Source organism: Procambarus clarkii, chromosome 65 (assembly GCF_040958095.1).
Source record: "Procambarus clarkii isolate CNS0578487 chromosome 65, FALCON_Pclarkii_2.0, whole genome shotgun sequence".
In the NCBI taxonomy this organism is placed as follows: Eukaryota; Metazoa; Arthropoda; class Malacostraca; order Decapoda; family Cambaridae; genus Procambarus; species Procambarus clarkii.
Window position 1 is genome coordinate 20,498,642 of NC_091214.1, and position 23,686 is coordinate 20,522,327.

At 45.3% G+C, this 23,686-nt stretch overlaps 2 protein-coding genes across 2 annotated transcripts; both read right to left on the bottom strand.

Annotated features, from left to right (window-relative positions):
• Window positions 1–201: 201 nt before the first annotated feature.
• LOC123771229 (uncharacterized) lies at window positions 202–6,312 on the bottom strand. The gene is made up of 2 exons (XM_069309722.1): window positions 6,306–6,312; window positions 202–6,225 (listed from the first exon to the last, which is right to left on the bottom strand). Exons 1-2 carry the CDS (start codon window positions 6,310–6,312, stop codon window positions 320–322), a joined length of 5,913 nt encoding a protein of 1,970 aa, XP_069165823.1. The 3' UTR covers window positions 202–319.
• LOC138354959 (uncharacterized) lies at window positions 6,088–23,428 on the bottom strand. Its single transcript, XM_069309573.1, has 3 exons — window positions 23,311–23,428; window positions 17,491–17,571; window positions 6,088–9,135 (listed from the first exon to the last, which is right to left on the bottom strand). The coding sequence occupies exon 3, from the start codon at window positions 8,946–8,948 to the stop codon at window positions 6,906–6,908; it is 2,043 nt and encodes a 680-aa protein (XP_069165674.1). The 5' UTR covers window positions 8,949–9,135; window positions 17,491–17,571; window positions 23,311–23,428; the 3' UTR covers window positions 6,088–6,905.
• Window positions 23,429–23,686: the final 258 nt, after the last annotated feature.

Genomic DNA, 23,686 nt, shown 5'->3' on the forward strand with positions numbered 1-23,686 from the left:
TAATTTACAAATTTTCGAATCTTTGTATCCTCTATTCATCAAAAAAAGATTTAAGTCTCAGTGTTAAAAGAAGGATTCATGCACTTATTGTTATCTGAAAATCACTCTTCTTATTAATGCAGATAATTTTCTTTACCTCTTACTTGTTTCATTTAGATTTTAATTAAATGTATGTTTTAAAAGGTTGGAAAAAACACCAAATTAAGAAAAATATATTTTATTACATGTATGGTACATACATCTTTGTCAATATGCAGCTTGTATTAAAAAGTGCATGTCAGTAAAATATCACTTTAAAATTATATTTTGTTATTCACATTTACAGTGACCAATTGGCCCTTTTTACATCTTTGGAAAATCTGCTCATAGACATCTCATCAGGGACAATAAAAATGGAAAGATTGCAATCAGGACAGACAAGAGTGATTAGCAACGTTTTATAGTTAATGTATAACATGGATGCACAGAAGGTGCAATAGCACTCAGGGCATTCTTCTGGGCACTCCTCCTCGGGGTATCTTATCACCAGATACCGATTGTCTTCCACATGGTCCATGGGTAACTGAATTCCATTGACCACTGTTGGATTCCAAATCTGTCTAGGCCAATGTTCTATTCTTGGATTGGATTCTTCTTCAGGAAATGATACTGCAATACCTTCCAATTCATTTTTAATTTGCATTTCCATATTTTCGTGTGTCTTCTCTTCTCCACATCTTGATTCCTCTACAAGGGCCACCATCTCAGCACCGGAATCATCACTGGCACCCTCGATCCACCCAGCCTGTAAATCTAGTATCTTCCTCTGTGCTGTCTTCTCTCCAACTGAGCTGGACATTTCTTTCTTCTTTATTGTTAGGCAGCCACTCCTATCTTCCTCAATTGTGTACCCAATTGCAGCAGCCACATCTGGTATTTCTATGACGGGTCTTATTGGAGATTCAATCACGCATCCACTTGCAGCTTCCACATTAGAGTCATCTTGTGGTGCTTCTGGGGCCAGTTTCCCTAAAGTGGGCATACAATAGCCATATTGTGGTCCTGTGGCCAGTTCTGTTAAAGGGGCCATATCAGAGGCATCTTGCACTCCTGTGGCGAGTTCTGTTGAAGATTCAATGCATGAAATGCTACTGTTTGGATTTAGTGCAGGGAAATGATTAGAATCTTCAGAAAGTTCAAAAGTTTCATACTGTGAGTCTACTTTTGATGGTTGTGCAAGAAGCTGAGATGTCACTTCTGATTGGATCCCAGCTAGCTGGTACGCTGTCTCTGATTGGCAAACCACAGGTGAAAACTTTGTTTGCAGTTCACGTACATCAGAAATTTTAAGCTGGGATGTTGCGTCTTGTTCACGAACTGTAACCTGTGGTACTGGAACTGAAGGACAGACGACGAGCTGGTGCATTGGGTCAGGCTTACAGCAATTAGTTTCTGATATAACTTTAGATTGTACAATTTCATGTTGTACAGATATTCCTGCCCCACAAGCTTCGGGCTGAGAAATTTGTTCCAGTTCATAAAATTCTTGCTGTAAAATTTCTTCAGATTTATACACAGGTGAAGTCACTTTAAGCTCACAAGGTTCCTGTTGAGAAAGCTCCTCCGATTTCCAATTTGCACATTGAAACAACCCTCGAGACCAACAAGCCTTTGATTGTAACTGTACTTGAGTGTGTAAATTGGCAATGGCTTCTTCATTACACACTAACCCAGTTTTCCGAGCCTTGCTATGCTTTGCATAAGTGTCACAATCATTCATTTTTCTTTTTCCATTCTTTTTAACCAAATTATTCGGGTTAAGCTCAGCTATTGGTACTTCCGATTCCTGAACTCCACCTTCTAATATTCTTTCAGACTGGCAAGTCTCCGGTTGTAATGTTACTCCTGCTTGTGTTCGTGAAATATCACTGGCGTCCCTGATAATCCTTTGTTTGGTTACCTGGTCCTTCCTGTCCCATGCATGGCAAGAAATGTTATTGGCATCCTGTGCCTTTTTGGGGGGATGCTCTTTCTTTTGTTCATAAGAAATTCCTAGTGTGTGTTTCTCTATACTTTTGGGTTCAACTGCTAAGCTATTTCTTGGCTTATTTTTTTCATTTTGCTGCTTTGTGACACTGCTGTTTTTCTCTCTAGTCTTGCCTAGACTCTTTGAATGATTATTATCATTTTTCCATAAAGTTTTGGTGTAGCTTCTCTGTTTTTTATTTTTAAATTCTTGGGCATTCTGTTTGGTTTGGTTTTGATTTTTATGAGAACTATGCTTATCAGGATTGCATCGATTCTCATCAGTGCTCTGCATGGGATTGTATTGATTATCATTGGTGCTCTGTATGGTACAATTGTACTGCTTCTCATCACTACTCTGCATAGTAGGATTGTTTTGATGCTCATTAGAACTTTGCATGACAGGACTGGTTTCTTGAATATTAGTACTTTGCTTAGCAAGATTTTTTTGATATATAAGTTTTTCACCAGATGATGTCTTGGAACAGAGCTCGAGTAATACACCAGAGCAATCCAAGTATTCTTGACACTGGCTAATGGCAGACATCCACGGATTTACTTTGTCTAAGATTTTTAAGTTATTCAAGTAGGCAGCAAATGACCTGGCAAAATTTTCCCCATTTGGTTGGGAAGCATTTTTATATTTTCCAAAACCTTTGAGCTTTAGAGTAATATGGTATTTTAAGTAATCGATTGGGCATTCAAGCCACTTGCTAAAGTTATGTTTATAATTCTTATGTTTCATGCACTTTCCGGGAAACTTCCTAACATGCTGCAAGCTTCTGCAGTTCACAATAATATCACAACAGTGATTACACTGAAGTCTGCCAAAAAACAGATGGTCAAGGAAATTTTCCCTAGTAACTCTACTGTCACAAGTATGACAAAAAATAGCTGAAGATTCTGAGACGTATTCAATTAAATATACATTACTTAGTTGATTTTCACTGTTAAGGTAATCATTCCGGACCACATTGTCAACAGTGCAGATCTTTTGACACGAGTTCTGAGTATTATCTTGGCTTTGTTGTTGAGTAGGCAATTCAAACTGATGTTCACCGGTTCCCTCTAAATTGTAGGTGTGATTCAAAGTGTTTGTCATTGGTCTTTGGAGGTTCATTTGTTGCTGAAAGACGTCTCTTGGTCTCAAGTTTGTATCCTGGACCCCATTGTCAAACTTCATAGGAACCATTTGACGTAAGCTGCTTTCAGACCCTTTGTTAAGATTCAGGGCATTAGATGATAAGCTCTGAAGCCTCTTATGTGCCTCTTCATAATTAGGTTTAGTAGATGGTATTTGTTGCTCTTCCAATGACTGGGACGCCGTGTGGTGAGTTGTGTGTGTTAGCACTCTTGCAGTCTGAGAGTCCTGCTTGCTTAGGATGTGTTGACCATGCATTTGTACTTCACTGGATGGCAGATACTCGTCTCCCAAATGTTGCCGATGTTGTGTTTTTCCCCTTAATTTTTTGTGGTAATAATTTTGCGCTGTATGCTGTTGTGATGTGGAGTGGAACTGCTGCCATTGTTGATGTTGATACTGACTCTTTGGTTCATAATTTTTGGACCAAGTCAATAACTGTGTAATATGTCCTCCTGGATCTGTAGATTCAGAATACTGAGTGTGTGTATATTTTTGATGATGTTGAGTAATAGGGCACTTTGGGGATTTGTGGTATACTGGATACTGAGCAGGTGAATTATGTGGGGTTTGCAAATGTGGAGGTAGATATTGTATATGAGAACTTTGTGAAGCTGGATGCTCTTTTGGGTATTGTTTAAAACAATATGGGGATTGATTTAGTGACTGATATTGTGCGAATGAACCTTGTTGAAACTGGTAATGGAGTGGATATTGTGTATGTGTACCCTGCAAGAGTTGTTGAGATTGTGGGTACTGAACAAATGAACCTTGGAGAGCTTGGTAATGTGGTGAACCCCAAAGTTGCTGATGATGTGATGAATTCTGAGCAGAACGCTTGTAGTGCTGATGATGTAATGGAATATTCTGAGCAGGTGAACACCAGAATTGTTGATGATATGGATACTGAGCAGGTGAACCATGGGGTTGCTGATGATGCGATGTAAGATTTTGAGCAGGTGAACCCTGTGGTTGCTTATGATGTGATGGATTCTGAGCAGATGAACCCTGTGGTTGCTGATGTGATGGATTCTGAGCAGATGAACCCTGGGGGTGCTGATGATGTGATGGATTCTGAGCAGGTGAACCCTGTGGTTGCTGATGATATGATGGGTTCTGAGCAGGTGAACCCTGTGGTTGCTGATGTGATGGATTTTGAGCAGATGAACCATGGGGTTGCTGATGATGTGATGGAAGATTTTGAGCAGGTGAACCCTGGGGTTGCTGATGATGTGATGGATTCTGAGCAGGTGAACCCTGGGGTTGCTGATGATGTAATGGCTTTTGAGCAGGTGAACCCTGGGGTTTCTGAGCAGGTGAACCCTGGGGTTGCTGATGATGTGATGGAAGATTTTGAGCAGGTGAACCCTGGGGTTGCTGATGATGTGATGGATTCTGAGCAGGTGAACCCTGGGGTTTCTGAGCAGGTGAACCCTGGGGTTGCTGATGATGTGATGGATTCTGAGCAGGTGAACCCTGGGGTTTCTGAGCAGGTGAACCCTGGGGATGCTGATGATGTGATGGAAGAGTTTGAGCAGGTGAACCCTGGGGTTTCTGAGCAGATGAACCCTGTGGTTGCTGATGATGTGATGGATTCTGAGCAGGTGAACCCTGGGGTTGCTGATGATGTAATGGCTTTTGAGCAGATGAACCCTGGGGTTGCTGATGATGCGATGGAAGATTACCCTGTGGGTGCTGATAACGTGATGGAAGGTCTTGAGCAAGTGAACCCTGGGGGTGCTGACATGAAAGATTCTGACCAAGTAAACCCTGTAATGATTGGCAATACTGTGAGTACTGTGCAGTTTGAGTATGGTGCATGTAATATTGCCAGGGTGAACCCCATGGGGGTTGATTTAACGAAGACAGACACTGTGCATCAGGCTGCTGCGGCCAGTATAGCTGCCGGGTGTGGAGCGCGCGTTGAGTAGAACAAAATTCAGAGTTCTGTTGCTTGTATTGCAACATGCCTTCTGCAGGATGTGTCAACATGGACGGAGAAAATCTTGGGGCAAACTTGTCTCTTGCAGATATAATGGTAGCTTCCTCTTCTTCTGGTGGGGTCAGAATCTCTATACGATTGTTACACCTTGCTTCTCCACCATTCAGACTTGGCTGGTGGTGTGTGTTTAGGCAGTGAAGACGCGGGCTTGTTACTCTTGGCATGGGACGTAAACTCTGACGGCCAGAAGCCATCATGAGAGATTGTTCATAATTTACTGGTGTTAGTCTGGAAACTTCGAGGAGCGCCGGCGGTGCTCTGGAAACTTCGGGGAGCGCCGGTGGTACTTCAGAAACCTCGAGACGCGCTGGTGGTGCTCCAGTAACCTCGGGGAGAACCCGTGGTGCTCCAGAAACTTCGAAGAGCGCCGGTGGCGTTCCAGAAACTTCGAGGAGCGCCGGTGGTGCTCCAGAAACCCCGGGGCGCGCCGGTGGTGATCCAGAAACCTCGAGGAGCGCCGGTGGTGCTCCAGAAACTTTGAGGCGCGCCGGCGGTGCTCCAGAAACCCCGGGGCGCGCCGGTGGTGCTCTAGAAACCTCGAGGAGCGCCGGTGGTGCTCCAGAAACTTCGAGGAGCGCCGGCGGTGCTCTGGAAACTTCGAGGAGCGCCGGCGGTGCTCTGGAAACTTCGGGGAGCGCCGGTGGTGCTCCAAAAACCTCGAGGCGCGCCGGTGGTGCTCCAGAAACCTCGAGGAGCGCCGGTGGTGCTCCAGAAACCTCGGGGAGCGCCGGTGGTGCTCCAGAAACTTCGAGGAGCGCCGGTGGTGCTCCAGAAACTTCGAGGAGCGCCGGTGGTACTCCAGAAACTTCAAGGAGCGCCGGTGGTGCTCCAGAAACCTCGGGGAGAACCCGTGGTGCTCCAGAAACCTCGGGGAGCGCCGGTGGTGCTCCAGAAACTTCGAGGAGCGCCGGTGGTGCTCCAGAAAATTCGAGGAGCGCCGGTGGTGCTCCAGAAACCTCGAGGAGCGCCGGTGGTGCTCCAGAAACCTCGAGGAGCGCCGGTGGTGCTCCAGAAACCTCGGGGAGAACCCGTGGTACTCCAGAAACCTCGGGATGTTTTGTGGGAACTTCAGACAGTGCTATTTGTGATACCACAGAAACGCCACACAGGCAAAAGTCAAGTCCAAGTGATGTCAGTGAAATTTCAGGTAGTTTTAGCCGTTCATCAGAAATATAAAGCTGTTTTTCAAAAATACAAGGCCGTTTTTTGGAAATGTGAGGCTGTTTTTCAGAAATATGAGGTAGTTTTTCACTAAGGTGAGGCTGTTTTTCAGAAATATGAAGCAGTTTTTCACTAAGATGAGGCTGTTTTTCAGAAATATCAGGCAGTTTTTCACCAAGATGAGGCTGTTTTTCAGAAATATCAGGCAGTTTTTCACCAAGATGAGGCTGTTTTTCAGAAATATCAGGCAGTTTTTCACTAAGATGAGGCTGTTTTTCAGAAATATGAAGCAGTTTTTCACTAAGTTGAGACTGTTTTTCAGAAATATCAGGCAGTTTTTCACTAAGATGAGGCTGTTTTTCAGAAATATCAGGCAGTTTTTCACCAAGATGAGGCTGTTTTTCAGAAATATCAGGCAGTTTTTCACCAAGATGAGGCTGTTTTTCAGAAATATCAGGCAGTTTTTCACTAAGATGAGGCTGTTTTTCACTAAGACGAGACTGTTTTTTAGAAATGTGAGACCGTTTTACAAAAATACGAAACCGAGGCAGTTTTTCAGAAATATGAGGCCGTTTTTCAGGAATTTGAGACCGTTTTTCAGATATATGAGACCGTTTTTTTTGAAATATGAGGCTGTTTTTCGGAAATCTGAGGTAGTTTTTTGGAAATATATGTCAGCTGGTGCTGTGGGAGTGTCACCTGGGTCTGGGTGAGTGTCAGCTGGGGCTGTAGGAGCGTCAGCTGCTGTAGGAGCGTCAGCTGCTGTGGAAGCGTCAGCTGCTGTGGGAACGTCAGGTGCTGTAGGAGCGTCAGCTGCTGTGGGAGCGTCAGCTGCTGTAGGAGCGTCAGCTGCTGTGGGAGCGTCAGCTGCTGTAGGAGCGTCAGCTGCTGTGGGAGCGTCAACTGCTGTAGGAGCGTCAGCTGCTGTGGGAGCGTCAACTGCTGTAGGAGCGTCAGCTGCTGTGGGAACGTCAGCTGATGTGGGAGCGTCAGCTGGGGCTGGGTGAGAGTCAGTTGATGTGGGAGCGTCAGCTGGGGCTGGGTGAGCGTCAGCTGATGTGGGAGCGTCAGCTGGGGCTGGGTGAGCGTCAGTTGATGTGGGAGCGTCAGCTGGGGCTGGGTGAGCGTCAGCTGATGTGGGAGCGTCAGCTGGGGCTGGGTGAGCGTCAGCTGATGTGGGAGCGTCAACTGGGGCTGGGTGAGAGTCAGTTGATGTGGGAGTGTGAGCTGATGGTGCGGGTCACATGGTGGTGCTGTAGTGTCAGCTGGTGGTGACGGACCGTCAGCTGAAGGTGCCGGAGTGTCAGCTGATGGTGTTGAAGGTGCCGGAGTGTCAGCTGATGGTGCTGGAGGTGCCGGAGTGTCAGCTGATGGTGCTGAAGGTGCTGGAGTGTCAGCTGATGGTGCCGGAGTGTCAGCTGATGGTGTTGAAGGTGCCGGAGTGTCAGCTGATGGTGCTGAAGGTACCAGAGTGTCAGCTGATGGTGCTGAAGGTGCCGGAGTGTCAGCTGATGGTGCTGGAGGTGCCGGAGTGTCAGCTGATGGTGCCGGAGTGTCAGCTGATGGTGCCGGAGTGTCAGCTGATGGTGTTGAAGGTGCCGGAGTGTCAGCTGATGGTGCCGGAGTGTCAGCTGATGGTGCCGGAGTGTCAGCTGATGGTGCCGGAGTGTCAGCTGATGGTGTTGAAGGTGTCGGAGTGTCAGCTGATGGTGCTGAAGGTACCAGAGTGTCAGCTGATGGTGCTGAAGGTGCCGGAGTGTCAGCTGATGGTGCTGGAGGTGCCGGAGTGTCAGCTGATGGTGCTGAAGGTGCTGGAGTGTCAGCTGATGGTGCTGGTGGTGTCGGAGTGTCAGCTGAAGGTGCCGGAGTGTCAGCTGATGGTGCTGAAGGTGCCGGAGTGTCAGCTGATGGTGCTGAAGGTGCCGGAGTGTCAGCTGATGGTGCTGAAGGTGCCGGAGTGTCAGCTGATGGCGCTGAAGGTGCCGGAGTGTCAGCTGATGGTGCTGAAGGTGCTGGAGTGTCAGCTGATGGTGCCGGAGTGTCAGCTGATGGTGTTGAAGGTGCCGGAGTGTCAGCTAATGGTGCTGAAGGTACCAGAGTGTCAGCTGATGGCGCTGAAGGTGCCGGAGTGTCAGCTGATGGTGCTGAAGGTGCCGGAGTGCCAGCTGGTGGTACCAGACCGTCAGCTGGTGATACCAGAGCGTCAGCTGGTGGTACCAGACCGTCAGCTGGAGATACCAGAGCGTCAGCTGGTGGTACCAGACCGTCAGCTGGTGATACCAGAGCGTCAGCTGGTGGTACCAGACCGTCAGCTGGAGATACCAGAGCGTCAGCTGGTGGTACCAGAGCGTCAGCTGGTGGTACCAGAGCGTCAGCTGGTGATACCAGAGCGTCAGCTGGTGGTACCAGAGCGTCAGCTGGTGGTACCAGACCGTCAGCTGGTGGTACCAGAGCGTCAGCTGGTGGTTCCAGACCGTCAGCTGGTGATACCAGAGCGTCAGCTGGTGGTACCAGAGCGTCAGCTGGTGGTACCTGACCGTCAGCTGGTGGTACCTGACCGTCAGCTGGTGATACCAGAGCGTCAGCTGGTGGTACCAGACCGTCAGCAACCCCTGGTGAAGAACCAACAAGCTTATACATATCCAGTCAGCTGTGTTGTCTTAACAAATTCTCTGCAATCACGTTATTCACAACAGATTCCAGAAATATATCAGAACTCCTGAAGTGACTTGATCATCGCCTACCAAGATGCCACCTACATGTATCGCAGTCTTGATAAGGGTCTTAGGTCCAGTGCTGTAGTTTCCAGTCAATGTCCAAGTCTCTCCTGCAAAGATAATGTTTAATATATATGTAAAAACAGGTCAGAATCGCGGGAAATATCATGTGATATCCCAAAGTAACATCTGAAATACGTGATAAAAAGCCCGCGGTAATGCAAGTTAAGTTTTCGTTTCTAAAGGATAAGAGTAGCTTAGGCTATTTTCTAATCTCTTATCCATAATACTCGCTAAGGAAAGTTGGAAAATTTAGTGTATTTTTGAAGTTATATCCAAGAGTAGCTTTTGTTTGCATTTATTTATAAACGCTATACTAATGGGCCTGCTTAAAATACCTCACAAAACAAATACCTTTGAAAACCTGAATTAGATAAATTCGACTGCAGAAGGTATTTAATCTCTTCCAACACTGTATAAACAACATTATAAATATTCCTAATATTCCTAAATATCACTACGGGCTCACCATAGCCCGTGCTACTTGGAACTTTTTGTTCCAAGTAGCGAACCTTATTAGCAACAACATCCTAAATATCATTGCTCTTCCCCCTTTTCCCGTACACAAACCAACATATAAAACATACACAGACTGACAAAGCCTAATCTGGCACAAGTCTTTGATTGGGCAAGGAGAAAATATCATGATGTTTAACGGTGATAAGTTCCAGGTACTGAGGGTACAGGACACAATCAGACCTACTCATAGAAGGAAAGCAACATGTAAATGATGTCTGGGGAATTATGATGTCTCACGACCTGACATTTATTAGGATGGATTATGAGAACGTTCAAATTTAGGAATCCCACAGAAATCCTAATACTATTTAAACAAAAATTATGAAAGTAGAAATAGTTACTACTGAATTTTGACAAACCGGAAAAGTTTTGTATTTATATTGCAAAGATAAACATAAACTATCCTAAACTAACCTTCCTAGGCCTAAACACGCCATGTGAGGCCTAATATAGCACATATATGTGCTATACTAGGCCTAGGAATATTTAAGTTTGTTTTTTAACTGTATTTCAGACTATAGTGAATAATACCAAATTTTATCTAATTGCATAGTTACAAAAAAAATGCTAACTAAACAGGAGGTCTTGCCTCCAGTACCTTCATCTATCCTCCTTTTGAAAGGAGCTTTCCATAATTACTTAGGGAGAGGTGATTGTTTACGTGTTATTTAGCGCAAGTGGAGAGTCAAGGACCCATTGAGCAATGACCACTGGTGATTGATTGATTAATAAAGATTAAGCCACCCAAGAGGTGGCACGGGCATGAATAGCCCGTAAGACCACTGGTCTGACTAGACGAGATATATATTGGTGCTGAAACTAGTTGTATGCGACCACTAACCAGTACACAAGTAATGAGGTGGACAGGACCACTTAGATGTTCCATAAATATGGTAGAACAGGATGAACAACCCAGCGGGTTTTCTTCCTATTGGGGAGTGTTGTTCATGCTGCTATGGCGGTGTGTGTCCACTCACAGGATGAGTGGCGCTGCCCAATAAACTCGGGCAAAATTAAATAATGTTCCATGAAGTCTACACGTCCACTTGTAATGTCAAGGGCTCGATCAGCTTACCTCAGTGGCAAAACAGTACAAGTCTCATACAAAAAATAAACACTTTGAACCATAATGTAATCAAAACTTTATATCTTTGTAAATGCAAATAGTATCCTAGGCTATATATGTGTCCCTAATTCACGACATACCTTATAGGCTACAGGTATCCTGCTCTCCCTTCCACAGCCTGTCACACACACACACTCCTCTTCCATCCACGACCCAATTCACACTAACCTTGAGGTCTTGACCCAGGGCTTAAAAGTGGGAGATGGCATCTCCTCTTGTAATGAGCTATTCCATGAGCCAGCGTGTTGTAGCTGGCTGGTGCTGAGGAGAGCGCACTATTCAGCTAATCCTTATCTACGTCCTATTAAGAGTTCACACGATACAGTCACCCCAGCGTCTGATATGGGGGTTCCAATTACACACTGCTTACTCCATAAGGTCAGCCTCTTGACCCCTATCTATTTGCAAAACCAGGTGATTGGAATGAGACGAAAAATAGAGGAAATAGGGAGAAACATTCCAGAGAGAGTGAGATTCTCTTTCTCTCACACACACACACAGAACAGGAATAATGCCAGACATCTAGGAACACTCCGTAACGATGGAGTTTATCATTGCGGGCGACGAAGGATATAGAGAAAACATGAATTAAGAGTCGGTAGCCATTTTGCAACTTGTTTGCCACAAACATGATCCCAGGTCATCCTCTGGGCATCTTTACTAGCCCGACCAGCAACGTGACCTCTGACCCCTTGTCTAGGCACGTGAGAAGCGAATACGGAGAAAGGAGAGTACCTTAAGATGCTACAAAGGTAAGGTAGGTAGGTGAGGTCACGGTAGGTGAGGTCATGGCCAGGTCAGGTCAGGGTAGGTGAGTGTAACACCACTATTTGTAACATTTTGACACTTTGAATTGACCACCGATGTACATATCTATTCAAAACCATAAGTTAAAGCTAGTTACGGGCTATTTATTCATGCCCGTGCCACCTCTTGGTGGCTTAATCTTCATCAATTTTAAAGCCAGAACCACACCCACGGGAGTGAAAATTGAAACGTCGTGCGAGAACTGACAAGGAATTATGTCAAGAGCTAATATCATACCAGATGCAACTGTTCAACAGCCGCCATAACCTTGTTGTCTTTGTCAACTACTGAAGTACTTCCCTTGACCCGTAAGGGAGAAGCGATGGATGTGAAACACAAGAGACTTAACAAATCCAGAATGGGTTGTGCGCCTGACAGCTGGATAGACAGCGCTTCGGATTCGTAGTCCTGAGGTTCCGGGTTCGATCCCCAGTGGAGGCGGAGACAAATAGGCAAAACGTTTCTTTCACCCTGATGCCCCTGTTACCTAGCAGTAAATAGGTAGCTGGGAGTTAAGACAGCTGCTACGGGCTGCTTCCTGGGGATGTGTAACAAAAAGGAGGCCTGGTTGAGGACCGGGCCGCGGGGACGCTAAGCCCCGAAATCATCTCAAGATAACCACTTCCACCAGCAGATGGCACAACCGGTTCTCCCCTCAAGTGACAACACAGATACTTCCCCAACACTTGTCAATTCTCATTAAATTCTTCAAACTTTCTTCACAAACCTTGCTATGAATCTCCGCCCCCTGCGGCTCTTCCCGGGCACCCAAGGGCCAATGGCAAGGCTAGGTAGGCTTTAGTGAACCCAGAGACACATTCCCACGGGAAGGCCTGGAGCCTAGTCCTTGTAACTACCCGGGATGACAGGTCTAGGCTAGCGAAGGGGGGGGGGGGGGTACGCTGGTCCTGGTACATAATTTGATAACTGTCAAACATGATGGACTCCTAATTCCTGCCTGGCGCCACCCGAAACTCGGTTGAACCGGTCCGTCTAATTACCACAAGCTACCACAAACTACACAAACTTTAGAAAGCTTCCTGGCAATACGTTAGTAATGAATAAATATGATATATTTACTCATTATAATGTTGGTGCTGAATATACAACACGAAAAAACAATTTTAATCTGAAAAAGTATCTTTTTATAAAGAAATTAGACGAAAATAAAAAGCTGGTGACGCCAAATCAAGTCGACGATCCAAGCTTCGGTTAGGTTAGGTTAGGTTAGGTTAGGTTAGGTTAGGATAGGTTAGGATAGGTTAGGTTAGGTTAGGTCAGCCTAACTTAATATATCATATTTATTCATTACTAACGTATTGCCAGGAAGCTTTCCGAAGTTTGTGGTAGCTTGTGGTAATTAGACGGACCCGGTTGAACAGTAGAACGAGGGTAGGTGTGGGCAGGGGTAGATGAGGTTAGGGTAGATGAGGCTAGGGTAGATGAGGCTAGGGTAGGTGAGGATTGGGTTGGTAGCCTTTAACAAAATGAAAAGCAGGAACTAGTCAACATACGGTACTTTGCATCACTATATAAATTAATGCCAAAAAAATCGTGGAATTCAGAAATGCTGTAGCTACCAATGGTGTTCAGGAAATGTGTAACAATTTAATTCATAATGATGTTCTGCCAGGAATCTTAGCCAAGTATCCAAAGTTTGCTTACTGTAGGTAATACACGCACATATTTGTAAAACTGCCGACCCGTTGGGGTGGGGGTGGAGCAGGATTAGTATCTGTATTTGCTATTTGTATCTGCAGAATAGAGCTATTAGCTCTTGGACCCTGCCTTTTTAACTAAATTATATTTCCTATTATGTCTACTATATATATTTCTCTAAAACACACACGCACTGAAGTATATATATATATATATATATATATATATATATATATATATATATATATATATATATACATATATATGTAAATATATATATTGGGGGCTGGTGGCCGAGTAACCTAACCTTACCTTACCTTACCTTACTTAACCTAACCTAACCAAACCTAACCTAACCGAAGCTTGGATCGTCGACTTGATTTGGCGTCACCAGCTTTTTATTTTCGTCTAATTTCTTTATAAAAAGATACTTTTTCATATTAAAATTATGTTTTTTCGTGTTGTACATTCAGCACCAACATTATAATGAGTAAATATATCATATTTAATCATTACTAACGTATTGCTTAATTAGACGGACCGCTCAGATCTTCTTGGAGTCCTTCAAATGCTGACCAAGAGGTTAGGTGTGCAAAACACTTTTAATTGTAAATTTATGGTCAGGCTGAATCAGCTGGGAACAAGACCACCCCAAACGTTCTCACAAGAAGATTTGTAACGCCAACATTTCAGTTCATATTACATTGAATACAAACACTTGTGTTACAAAGTTTTACCAAATGCAACCAATAGGAAGTGTTCAGTTAAACCTTGATAGTATCAAGGTTTAATATAAGCGCTGTCCACTCAGACAGCTGAGTGGACAGCGCTCGGGATTCGTAGTCCTGAGGTTCCGGGTTCGATCCCCGGGGCCGACAGAATCAAATAGGCAGTTCCCTTTCACCCCTGATGCCACTGTTATCTAGCAGTGTTAGTACCTGGGAGTTAGACAGCTGCTACGGGCTGCTTCCTGGGAATGTGTAACAAAAAGGTCTGGTCGAGGACCGGGCCGCGGGGCCGCTAAGCCCAGAAATCATCTCAAGATAACCTCAAGATAGCCCTGGTCCCCCTCACACCCTGGTGTTCCCAGGGTCGTGACCCAAGACTGGCCCTTCTCCCCTAGCAGGTCATAAACCTGACAAGTGAAGGGTCCGCTCAGACCACCATATATCTTAAGAGGTTTTTACCCAGGGAAACCGCCGCACCTCACCCCACATGTTATGAGGTGGGACCTGGTGTTAGGTGGGAGGAGAGGTGTGACCTGGTGGGACCTGGTGTGAGGTGGGACCTGGTGGGAGGCTTTCAAATGTAAATATGATCAGAACCCAATAAGCTCAAGAATCCATACACCAGTTGACCTGACAGTTGAGAGGCGGAACCAAAGAGCCAAAGCTCAACCTTAGCACATGAGGTGTGACCCAAGGTGTGACCCGAGGGGTGTGGCGCAGGGCATCGCGAGGTGGTGTGGGTGTGTGTCAGTGAGTGTTGGCGGGGTGGTGAAGAGAGAGAGGTGTCGACGATGGCTGACAGACGACACTCTGTCAACACTGGTAATGGATAGTAACGGAGGGCAACACTAGTAATGGATAGTAACGGAGGGCTAGGATGAACGAAGATAATATAGAAGGAATACACGCGCACATACTTCAATGTAGCATTGTTTCAGGATTTTGTCACCATAAAAGATTTGGTTCTGGGGGAGAAAATTCCCAGTAGCCTCGCCCTTTGACCGCTAGGATACACACCCCTAGATTAGTGCTTTAAAAAGGTTACATGGAAATAGTTGACACGGTTAAACCTAACTCCTCAGGGGCGCTTTCTGACCCATCTTGAGGTCATCTTAAGATGATTTCAGGTCTTAGCGTCCCCGCGGCCCGGTCCTCGACCAGGCCTCCTTTTTGTTACACATCCCCAGGAAGCAACCCGTAGCAGCTGTCTAACTCCCAGGTACCTATTTACTGCTAGGTAACAGGGGGCATCAGAAAGAAACTCTGCATATTAGTTTCCGCCACCACCGGGGATCGAACCCGGAACCTCAGGACTACGAATCCAAAGCGCTGCCCACTCAGCTGTCAGGCCCCCGCCCACGGGACATCTACTGGTAGACTACAGAGACCAAAAGTCTGATGATTTAGGAAAGACTTTGGTAAATACTGGTTCGGTAACAGGGTTGTTGATTTGTGGAACCAATTACCGCGTAACGTGGTGGAGGTGGGGTCCCTCGATTGTTTCAAGCGTGGGTTGGACATGTATATGAGTGGGATTGGGTGGTTATAGATAGGAGCTGCCTCGTATGGGCCAATAGGCCTTCTGCAGTTACCTTTGTTCTTATGTTCATTACACCGACCCACAGATAACATACATAAACCTAGTACCAGAAAATGTATTCATAACTTACAAAAATCATTATAACAATGGCTGGACTAAATAGCTGTGTAGCTGTCTATCTTGCCATGATTTCGGGGCTCAACGTCCCCGCGGCCCGGTCCTCGACCAGGCCTCCTGTCTAAATCAATGTTATATTATTGGTATAAAGTAATATTTAGCTTACAACTTGAAAGCTATTTGGGCAAGACAAAGTAGTTTACCATTAGAGGGGCGAGACTGATATTGGTACAATTTATATAATAAAATCAAGTTGATTATAGGACAGTTAGAAGGAGAATGTGGACTAATTAAAACAAAGTTAAGCAAATGACCACATCCTCTACGTATACGGGCTATTCATGCCCGTGCCACCTCTGTGGGGAGGGATGCACCAATGTCTTTTTCTGGGGGAGGGGGATTGAGAGTCACCTAACCCAAACCTAACCTTCGCTATCCAAAGCTACTCAAAGTTACCCGTGGCAGGTGACGCGACAGGAAGTCGGCGCTCCAGGCGACAATGTTGTGGCTTTGGGTAATTAAATGGACGGGCTGTGGGAGTGGGGCGTCTCATCTTGGGCCACCAGCTGTGGGAGTGGGGCGTCTCATCTTGGGCCACCAGCTGAGGGAATGGGGCGTCTCATCTTGGGCCACCAGCTGTGGGAGTGGGGCGTCTCATCTTGGGCCACCAGCTGTGGGAGTGGGGCGTCTCATCTTGGGCCACCAGCTGTGGGAGTGGGGCGTCTCATCTTGGGCCACCAGCTGTGGGAGTGGGATGTCTCATCTTGGGCCACCAGCTGTGGGAGCGGGGCGTCTCATCTTGGGCCACCAGCTGTGGGAGTGGGGCGTCTCATCTTGGGGCCACCAGCTGTGGGAGTGGGGCGTCTCATCTTGAGCCACCAGCTGTGGGAATGGGGCGTCTCATATGTACGTTCCAGGAACCAAAGGACCTACGGCCCGGTTGTAACTCTTAGAAGCCTACCCTTCTGCTAGGTCAGAGGTCAGACCCCGGTGACCCTGACACCTGCAGAGTTGAGTTTGTTTTGATTATGCAAACATCTTATTTAATGGAAACATTCATTTCCTCCCTCACCCTTCCATAATTAATCTCACCCCCTTGAGAGGTGTATGATAGTCTGTCAAACAACTTTAATGAAAAGATTCCCGAGTGTTTTTGTACAGGTTTTGTACAGGTTGTACAGGTTTTGTACAGGTTTTGTACAGGTACGGACCAACCAAGGTTGTATTGGATGTGTGGGCCTGGGGGCCGCTCCAAGCAAACAGCCTGTTGGACCAAGTTATCACAAGTCGAGCATGGGGAGTAGAATTCTGGAAACCCACTCCGGATATGACCCAGGTAAAGGTACGCAACAAATTTCATTCATTCAACATTCTCCATCGACTTGAGAATGGTCCAGGACGGACCGAAACGTCGTCGTCCCTTCTCACCTTCTAGTGTGTGGTCTGGTCAACATAATTTAGCCACGTTATTGTGACTCATCGCCTGCATACACTTCACTTATTGCAAACACAAGAGTGGTAACTAGATGTGCACTATAAGTTATCTTGAGGTTATCTTGAGATGATTTCGGGGCTTTTAGTGTCCCCGCGGCCCGGTCCTCGACCAGGCCTCCACCCCCAGGAAGCAGCCCGTGACTGACTGCCCATTGTTTCTCGCCGGCGCCTGGGATTGAACCCAGGACCACAGGATCACAAGTCCAGCGTGCTGTCCGCTCGGCCGACCGGCTATCTATCTAGGTAGACATGACCTCACAATCACAGAAACACTGTGGCAGTCTGTCACCCCATTCCTCTTTCCACCTAGCAGAAAATAGGTACCTGGAAGCTAGACAATATTATGGGGCTGCACCTTGGGGGATGGTCAATAGACACACAGACAAAACATATACAGATACTCATTAACACTTACCATGAGCTATGAGAAGGGGAAAGCTCTCAACTTGATAACAGGAGTCTGTAGTCGTCTGCTCATGTGCCCACTGACGTCTGTCTGTTAAAAAAGAAAAGGTTGAGTGACCTTTCCTAACAACTTAAGTTGAAAAACAATATACATCACCTTAACAGTCACTCACCAAAGTCTCTGAATTTAAGTTGGATTCTATCTCTTCTGTACAGTTCCCTGGGTATTTATAGGGGGGAACCGGGAGTTAAGCTCCCCCTACTAAGTAGATAGATAGCCTCAGGTCATCTACCTACCACGCCTAAACAGCGGTTTGTTTCATGAAAAGACACCACCAACCGTCTGCAATTATCAGCTTAGCAGAAAGCAAAGTCAACTCACACAACCTGACCCCTACTCAACCTACTCAACTTCTGACCATTAATCTCTAAAAGTGTGACTTGTTAACTGCTCATGGCCGGTAGTCTGGCGACACCAAATATCCCGTGTGACTCACTCTCCTTGTATGTCCATATTAAATAAAACACATTGATGGTGTTACATAGAGTGTAGAGATGTGTCAGTGTAGAGATGTATCAGTGTAGAGATGTATCAGTGTAGTCATCAGTGTAGAGATGCATCAGTGTAGAGGCATCAGTGTAGAGAGCCATCAGTGTAGAGAGCCATCAGTGTAGATATAACACCCAGGGTAACATAACCCTTCACTGAGAGAGGTCAGTCCCAGATGACCTTCTTCCACCTACAGAATCTTTCAAGTGCTGATGTATCATCTTGTTTCAAACATCTTAATGGAACCACCAGGCGGGGCGCGACCCCAACGGTTCTCTCTGATAAACTTATGCCAAGCAAATTTAATTAAAAATTCCTATAGAATGCTAAGTGTGATATTATTAACGAGATTGATAACAGGCACTTGGGTGAGCAAAACTACCAGCTGATGCATCAGTGTAGAGAGAAACCTCAGTGTAGAGAGAGACCCATCAGTGTAAGACACTTGTACAGCTGAGCGCCAATCAATCACAAAGTCAGTATAAGCTTCCTCTTCCTGTCTGAAATGGGGAAGCGTCTCACTACCTCCCATGATTTCATGATCATGATCCACAGCTAATCATTGAACACTTCCTAATGTCTCTAAAGAAAACCTCAACAATCACAACAACAACAGACACTCGACAAACACACCAACAAAATACTTTCAACATGAACATCAGCAACAAAGCCTCGACTAAATCAACAAGACGTCATCAAATTTGGCGCCCAGCTTCCAATAACTGGCGACACTGTCCAATGTTAGCGACACCCTGGCTCCCAGAGGTCTTGACCAATCCCCCCTTCAAACAAACACCCATTCAATGGGTCAATAGTGGTTAGAGCGGGTCCGTCTAATTACCAAAAACTACCACATACTACACACGCTTCAGAAAACTTCCTGGCAATACGTTAGTAATGAATAAATATGATATATTAAGTTAGGCTGACCTAACCTAACCTATCCTAACGTAACCTAACCTAACCTAACCTAACTTAACCAAACCTAACCTAACCTAACCGAAGCTTGGATCGTCGACTTGATTTGGCGTCACCAGCTTTTTATTTTCGTCTAATTTCTTTATAAAAAGATACTTTTTCGGATTAAAATTATGTTTTTTCATGTTGTATGTTCAGCACCAACATTGTAATGAGTAAATATATCATATTTATTCATTACTAACGTATTGCCAGGAAGTTTTCTGAAGCGTGTGTAGTATGTGGTAGTTTTTGGTAATTAGACGGACCGGTTAGAGCTTCGACCTCATGCACGTGGGTTCCAGGGTTCGAGACCCATACAGCCTAGATGAATGGAATCCATTCATATTAAACTCATACACACTTCCGTCACCCCATATATTTGAAAGAGAGAGACTATCTAATTTATATATATATATATATATATATATATATATATATATATATATATATATATATATATATATATATTCCAGGTCTACCTATGCATTTATCTCTATTCTATGTCTATTTATACCTTTATCTATCTCCATCTATCGCTTATCTATATTTATCACTTGTGTTAATCTATCTCCAGCCATCTGCATCTCTATATCTTTTTGTCTCTATATCTCAATTTATCTATATCTCTTTGCCTCTATCTCAATATCTATCTACATTTATTGAGCTCTTGACCTTTATCTCCAATTATCTAACTCTTGACCTCTATCTTTATCTATCCCTATCTCTCGCTATGTCTATCTCCATCTTTTCTACATTTTTCTATCCAAGAATTCTACAACAAAAAAATAATACCGAAAAAATGGATTACTTCATTTAGTATGCACACCATAACACTACAGTAGGCATTACGCAGTCTATCCTCTTAAGGTCTCCAAACGGCAAGAAACTGTTCTACTTAATTAAATTAAGTGCCCTTATCCTAACCTACCAGAGGTCCCAAAACAGAAAACGGGACAGTGCGTCAATTTCGCGAGCCACTAACATTAAGTAGCACAATTTTTTGGCCTTGGGGAGAGTATAGGTCAAAATGCGACCCTGGTCGACGACCGGGCCGCGGGGACGCTAAGCCCCGGAAGCACCTCAAGGTAACCTCTATTTGGAGAACGGGTTGGTAAGGCATCGAATTAGATACACAAATCAATGAAAAGGCACATTCTCTTGACCACTAGGCCTACTGTAGTAAGCACAAGTACTGCTTCCAATGAGCAAATTAGCCTACAACAGAGATCTTTTATGGGCGTTCTAATGTTTCACGGTCAACGCCGCTTTGGGGGTGGGCTTAGCGAGGTGGTGGTGGGCGGGGGATGGCAGGACAGGCTGGGGATGGAAGTGAGGGGATAGGTTGGGTGGGCTAGGTTGGGTGGGCTAGGTTTAGTGGGAGGTGGTGGGCTAGGTTAAGTGGGAGATACTGGGATAGGTTGGTTGGCAGGTGGTGGGATTTGGGATAGTTTGGATTCGGTGGGGGTGGAGAGAGGTGAGGATAGAAGTGGTTGAGAGGATGTGGGAGGTAGTGGGTTGCTGGAGCGGCCAGGACAAGTCATGGGTCGTCAAGGACTATAGGCACCGTGACTTATTACAGTGTTCCCTTCGTGCCATAGTCTGGGACACGAAGCCTATCGAGAGTTCCCTGTTTTGGCTATCTTTCCCTAGAATACAACCCAGTACAGCCAACTGTAGTGGGTTGTACCCACTGTACAAACTGTACCAACTGTAATGCCCGAAACGCTGTCCGTACAAGTGGCTTTACAAGAATGTAAACAACACATGCTATGTACTCTTATAAACCTAATGTAACTTCTTGTATATAAATAAATAAATAAATAAAAAAGTCAAAGGTACTTATTGACTGCTAGGTGAATAGAGGCATCAGATGTAAGGAACCCAACTGAGGAAGGAAACTTGAGTCAATGTAGAGAAAGATTTAGGGCTCTTGGCGCACAAGTGTAAGATTATATCCAGAATACCCTGGCAAGGGGTGGAGGGAGAGGGGCCTCAGGGCACTATGGTAGGGAAAGGGAACGCTAAACCACCGTTTCTGAACCCCTAGGGGCGTCCCTTGGAACCGCAACCGTGTGATCACTAGCGGTTGTACACACCGGGATCCGGTGGCCGAGCGGACAGCACGCTGGACACGTAATCCTGTGGTCCCGGGTTCGATCCCGGGGGACGGCGAGAAACGATGGGCAGAAATAGGTACCTGGGTGTTAGTAAGCTGTCACGGGCTGCTTCCTGTGGTGTGTGTGTGTGGTGTGGAAAAATAGTAATAGTAGAAACAGTTGATTGACAGTTGAGTGGCGGGCCGAAAGAGCAGAGCTCAACCCCCGCAAGCACAACTAGGTGAATACAGTACTTTCAAGGATTTCAAGGTTATCTTGAGATGATTTCGGGGTTTAGCATCCCCGCGGCCCGGTCCTCGACCAGGGCCTCCTTTTTGTTACACGCCCCCAGGAAGCAGCCCGTAGCAGCTGTCTAACTCCCAGGTACCTATTTACTTCTAGGTAACAGGAGCATTAGGATGAAAGAAACTCTGCCCATTTGTTTCCGCCTAAACCGGGAATCGAACCCGGAACCTCAGGACTACGAACCCGAAGCGCTGTCCACTCAGCTGTCAGGGTCAAATAAGGATAAGCCAGATTTTGCAAAGTGTTTTGAAGATGAAGAATGATTGCTGATGCGAGCCTCCTTAGCAAGCATTTTTCGTCACATGAATCAGTTGAACAAGTCACTGCTAGAAGTCACAGGGAGCCGGTCGGCCGAGCGGACAGCACGCTGGGCTTGTGATCCTGTGGTCCTGGGTTCGATCCCAGGCGCCGGCGAGAAACAATGGGCAGAGTTTCTTTAACCCTATGCCCCTGTTACCTAGCAGTAAATAGGTACCTGGGTGTTAGTCAGCTGTCACGGGCTGCTTTCTGGGGGTGGAGGCCTGGTTGAGGACCGGGCCGCGGGGACACTAAAGCCCCGAAATCATCTCAAGATAACCTCAAGATAGAACCTGGAGAAATGCATTGACCTCAAGTGCCAAGAATCATGGATTTAAAAGAAGACTGAATCTCTGGAAAAATCATGGATGCAAAAGGAAATCTTAAAATGTTTCAATTACTGCAGAGTGGAAAAGGATATCAGCAAATTTCAAGTCTTATTGAAACTCATCTGGAAAAAGTATTGATCAAACTTGAATATTATTGTCCCTCCCTTTCAACACAAGTGTACGATTGGGTGAGGGATCATAATCTCCTAATCATAATCTGAATCTTTTGCTCATCTGAAAACTTGAATAAGAAGGAAGAACAAATCCATAAGGGCCGTGATGAGAGTTCGAACCTACTTCCTAGAGGATCCCAGACGTCTTAAGAAGGAAGAATCTTGTGTGTTGCGATCTGATCGTTCACTCAAGATGGGATTCACTAACCTAGCCCTGAATAGGATTCACTAACCTAGCCCTGGATAGGATTCACTAACCTAGCCCTGGATAGGATTCACTAACCTAGCCCTGGATAGGATTCACTAACCTAGCCCTGGATAGGATTCACTAACCTAGCCCTGAATAAGTTCTAGATTCCCGTGAAAGATGATTATCCTTACATTCACACGAAAGCAATAAATATATTGTTACAGTTTAATGACTGTAAAACTCACACTCACAGAGCCTATTTGACCCATTCACAACCTGGTAATGAATTACTTGGTTCTATTGAACTATTGGTTCAAGCAGCAATAGTTTTAGAGTCGACTGAACTACAAGTAAACTCACTATACATCTTGTCAATGGTATGGCAAAACTGCAGAAATTTTGAAAATATGTATAATACCATATATACATACTCTTCAGCTCGTAAATACTGGCTTTAATAAAAAAGAAACCTAATTAATCACTACGATCATTAAAGAGCACATATTAATGAAATAATTAAAGACCTCAAGCCTCGTTACTCATATAGTTGTGTTTGCGGGGGTGAGCTCTGGCTCTTTGGTCCCGCCTCTCAACTGTCAATCAACTGGTGTACAGGTTCCTGAGCCTACTGGGCTCTATCATATCTACACTTGAAACTGTGTATGGAGTCAGCCTCCACCACATCACTGCCTAGTCTATTCCATTATACACGTGGATTAGTGAATGTGAAGTCATTCGAGATATCCGAACACCGAAATTAATATATAATCAAACAAACATTTAAATATAAGGTTATGTCCATACCTGAGATAATAATTTTATAGCTTAATTGACTTATAAAGTACCTGTGACTTCACAGTTAATGAATTTATTGTCATAACGGGGGTTTATTTATAACTAATAAAGTCTACAAAACTATGATAACTTACTTTTGAGGCTAACTAGTCGAAGGGTAATCCAAAATTCGTATATATTATAAATGAAACAAAGTTAAGTCAAGAACCACCGGAGCACGAACACAACACACCCTCCCTCGCTGGGTGCGCGGGGAGCACTGAGCTTGGACCTGACTCAGTTACCCAGTTAAACAGTGTTGCTGAGTGAGTTCCAACAGTCAGTCGGGCACTCAAGGCCACTCTGGGCACTTTGATGGTGGGCTTCAGGGAGTTCTTCTACTCTCCAAGCCAAGGCCAGGCTTGATTTGTGAGAGTTTGATCCACCAGGCTGTTGCTTGGAGTGTCCTGCAGGCCCATATACCTACCACAGCCCGGTTGGTCCGGCACTTCTTGAAGGAAACTAGTTTTC

Bases quoted from the DNA above. Each gene is read 5' to 3' on its own strand.
- LOC138354959 (XM_069309573.1), bottom strand. From the start codon at position 8,948: ATGTATAAGCTTGTTGGTTCTTCACCAGGGGTTGCTGACGGTCTGGTA.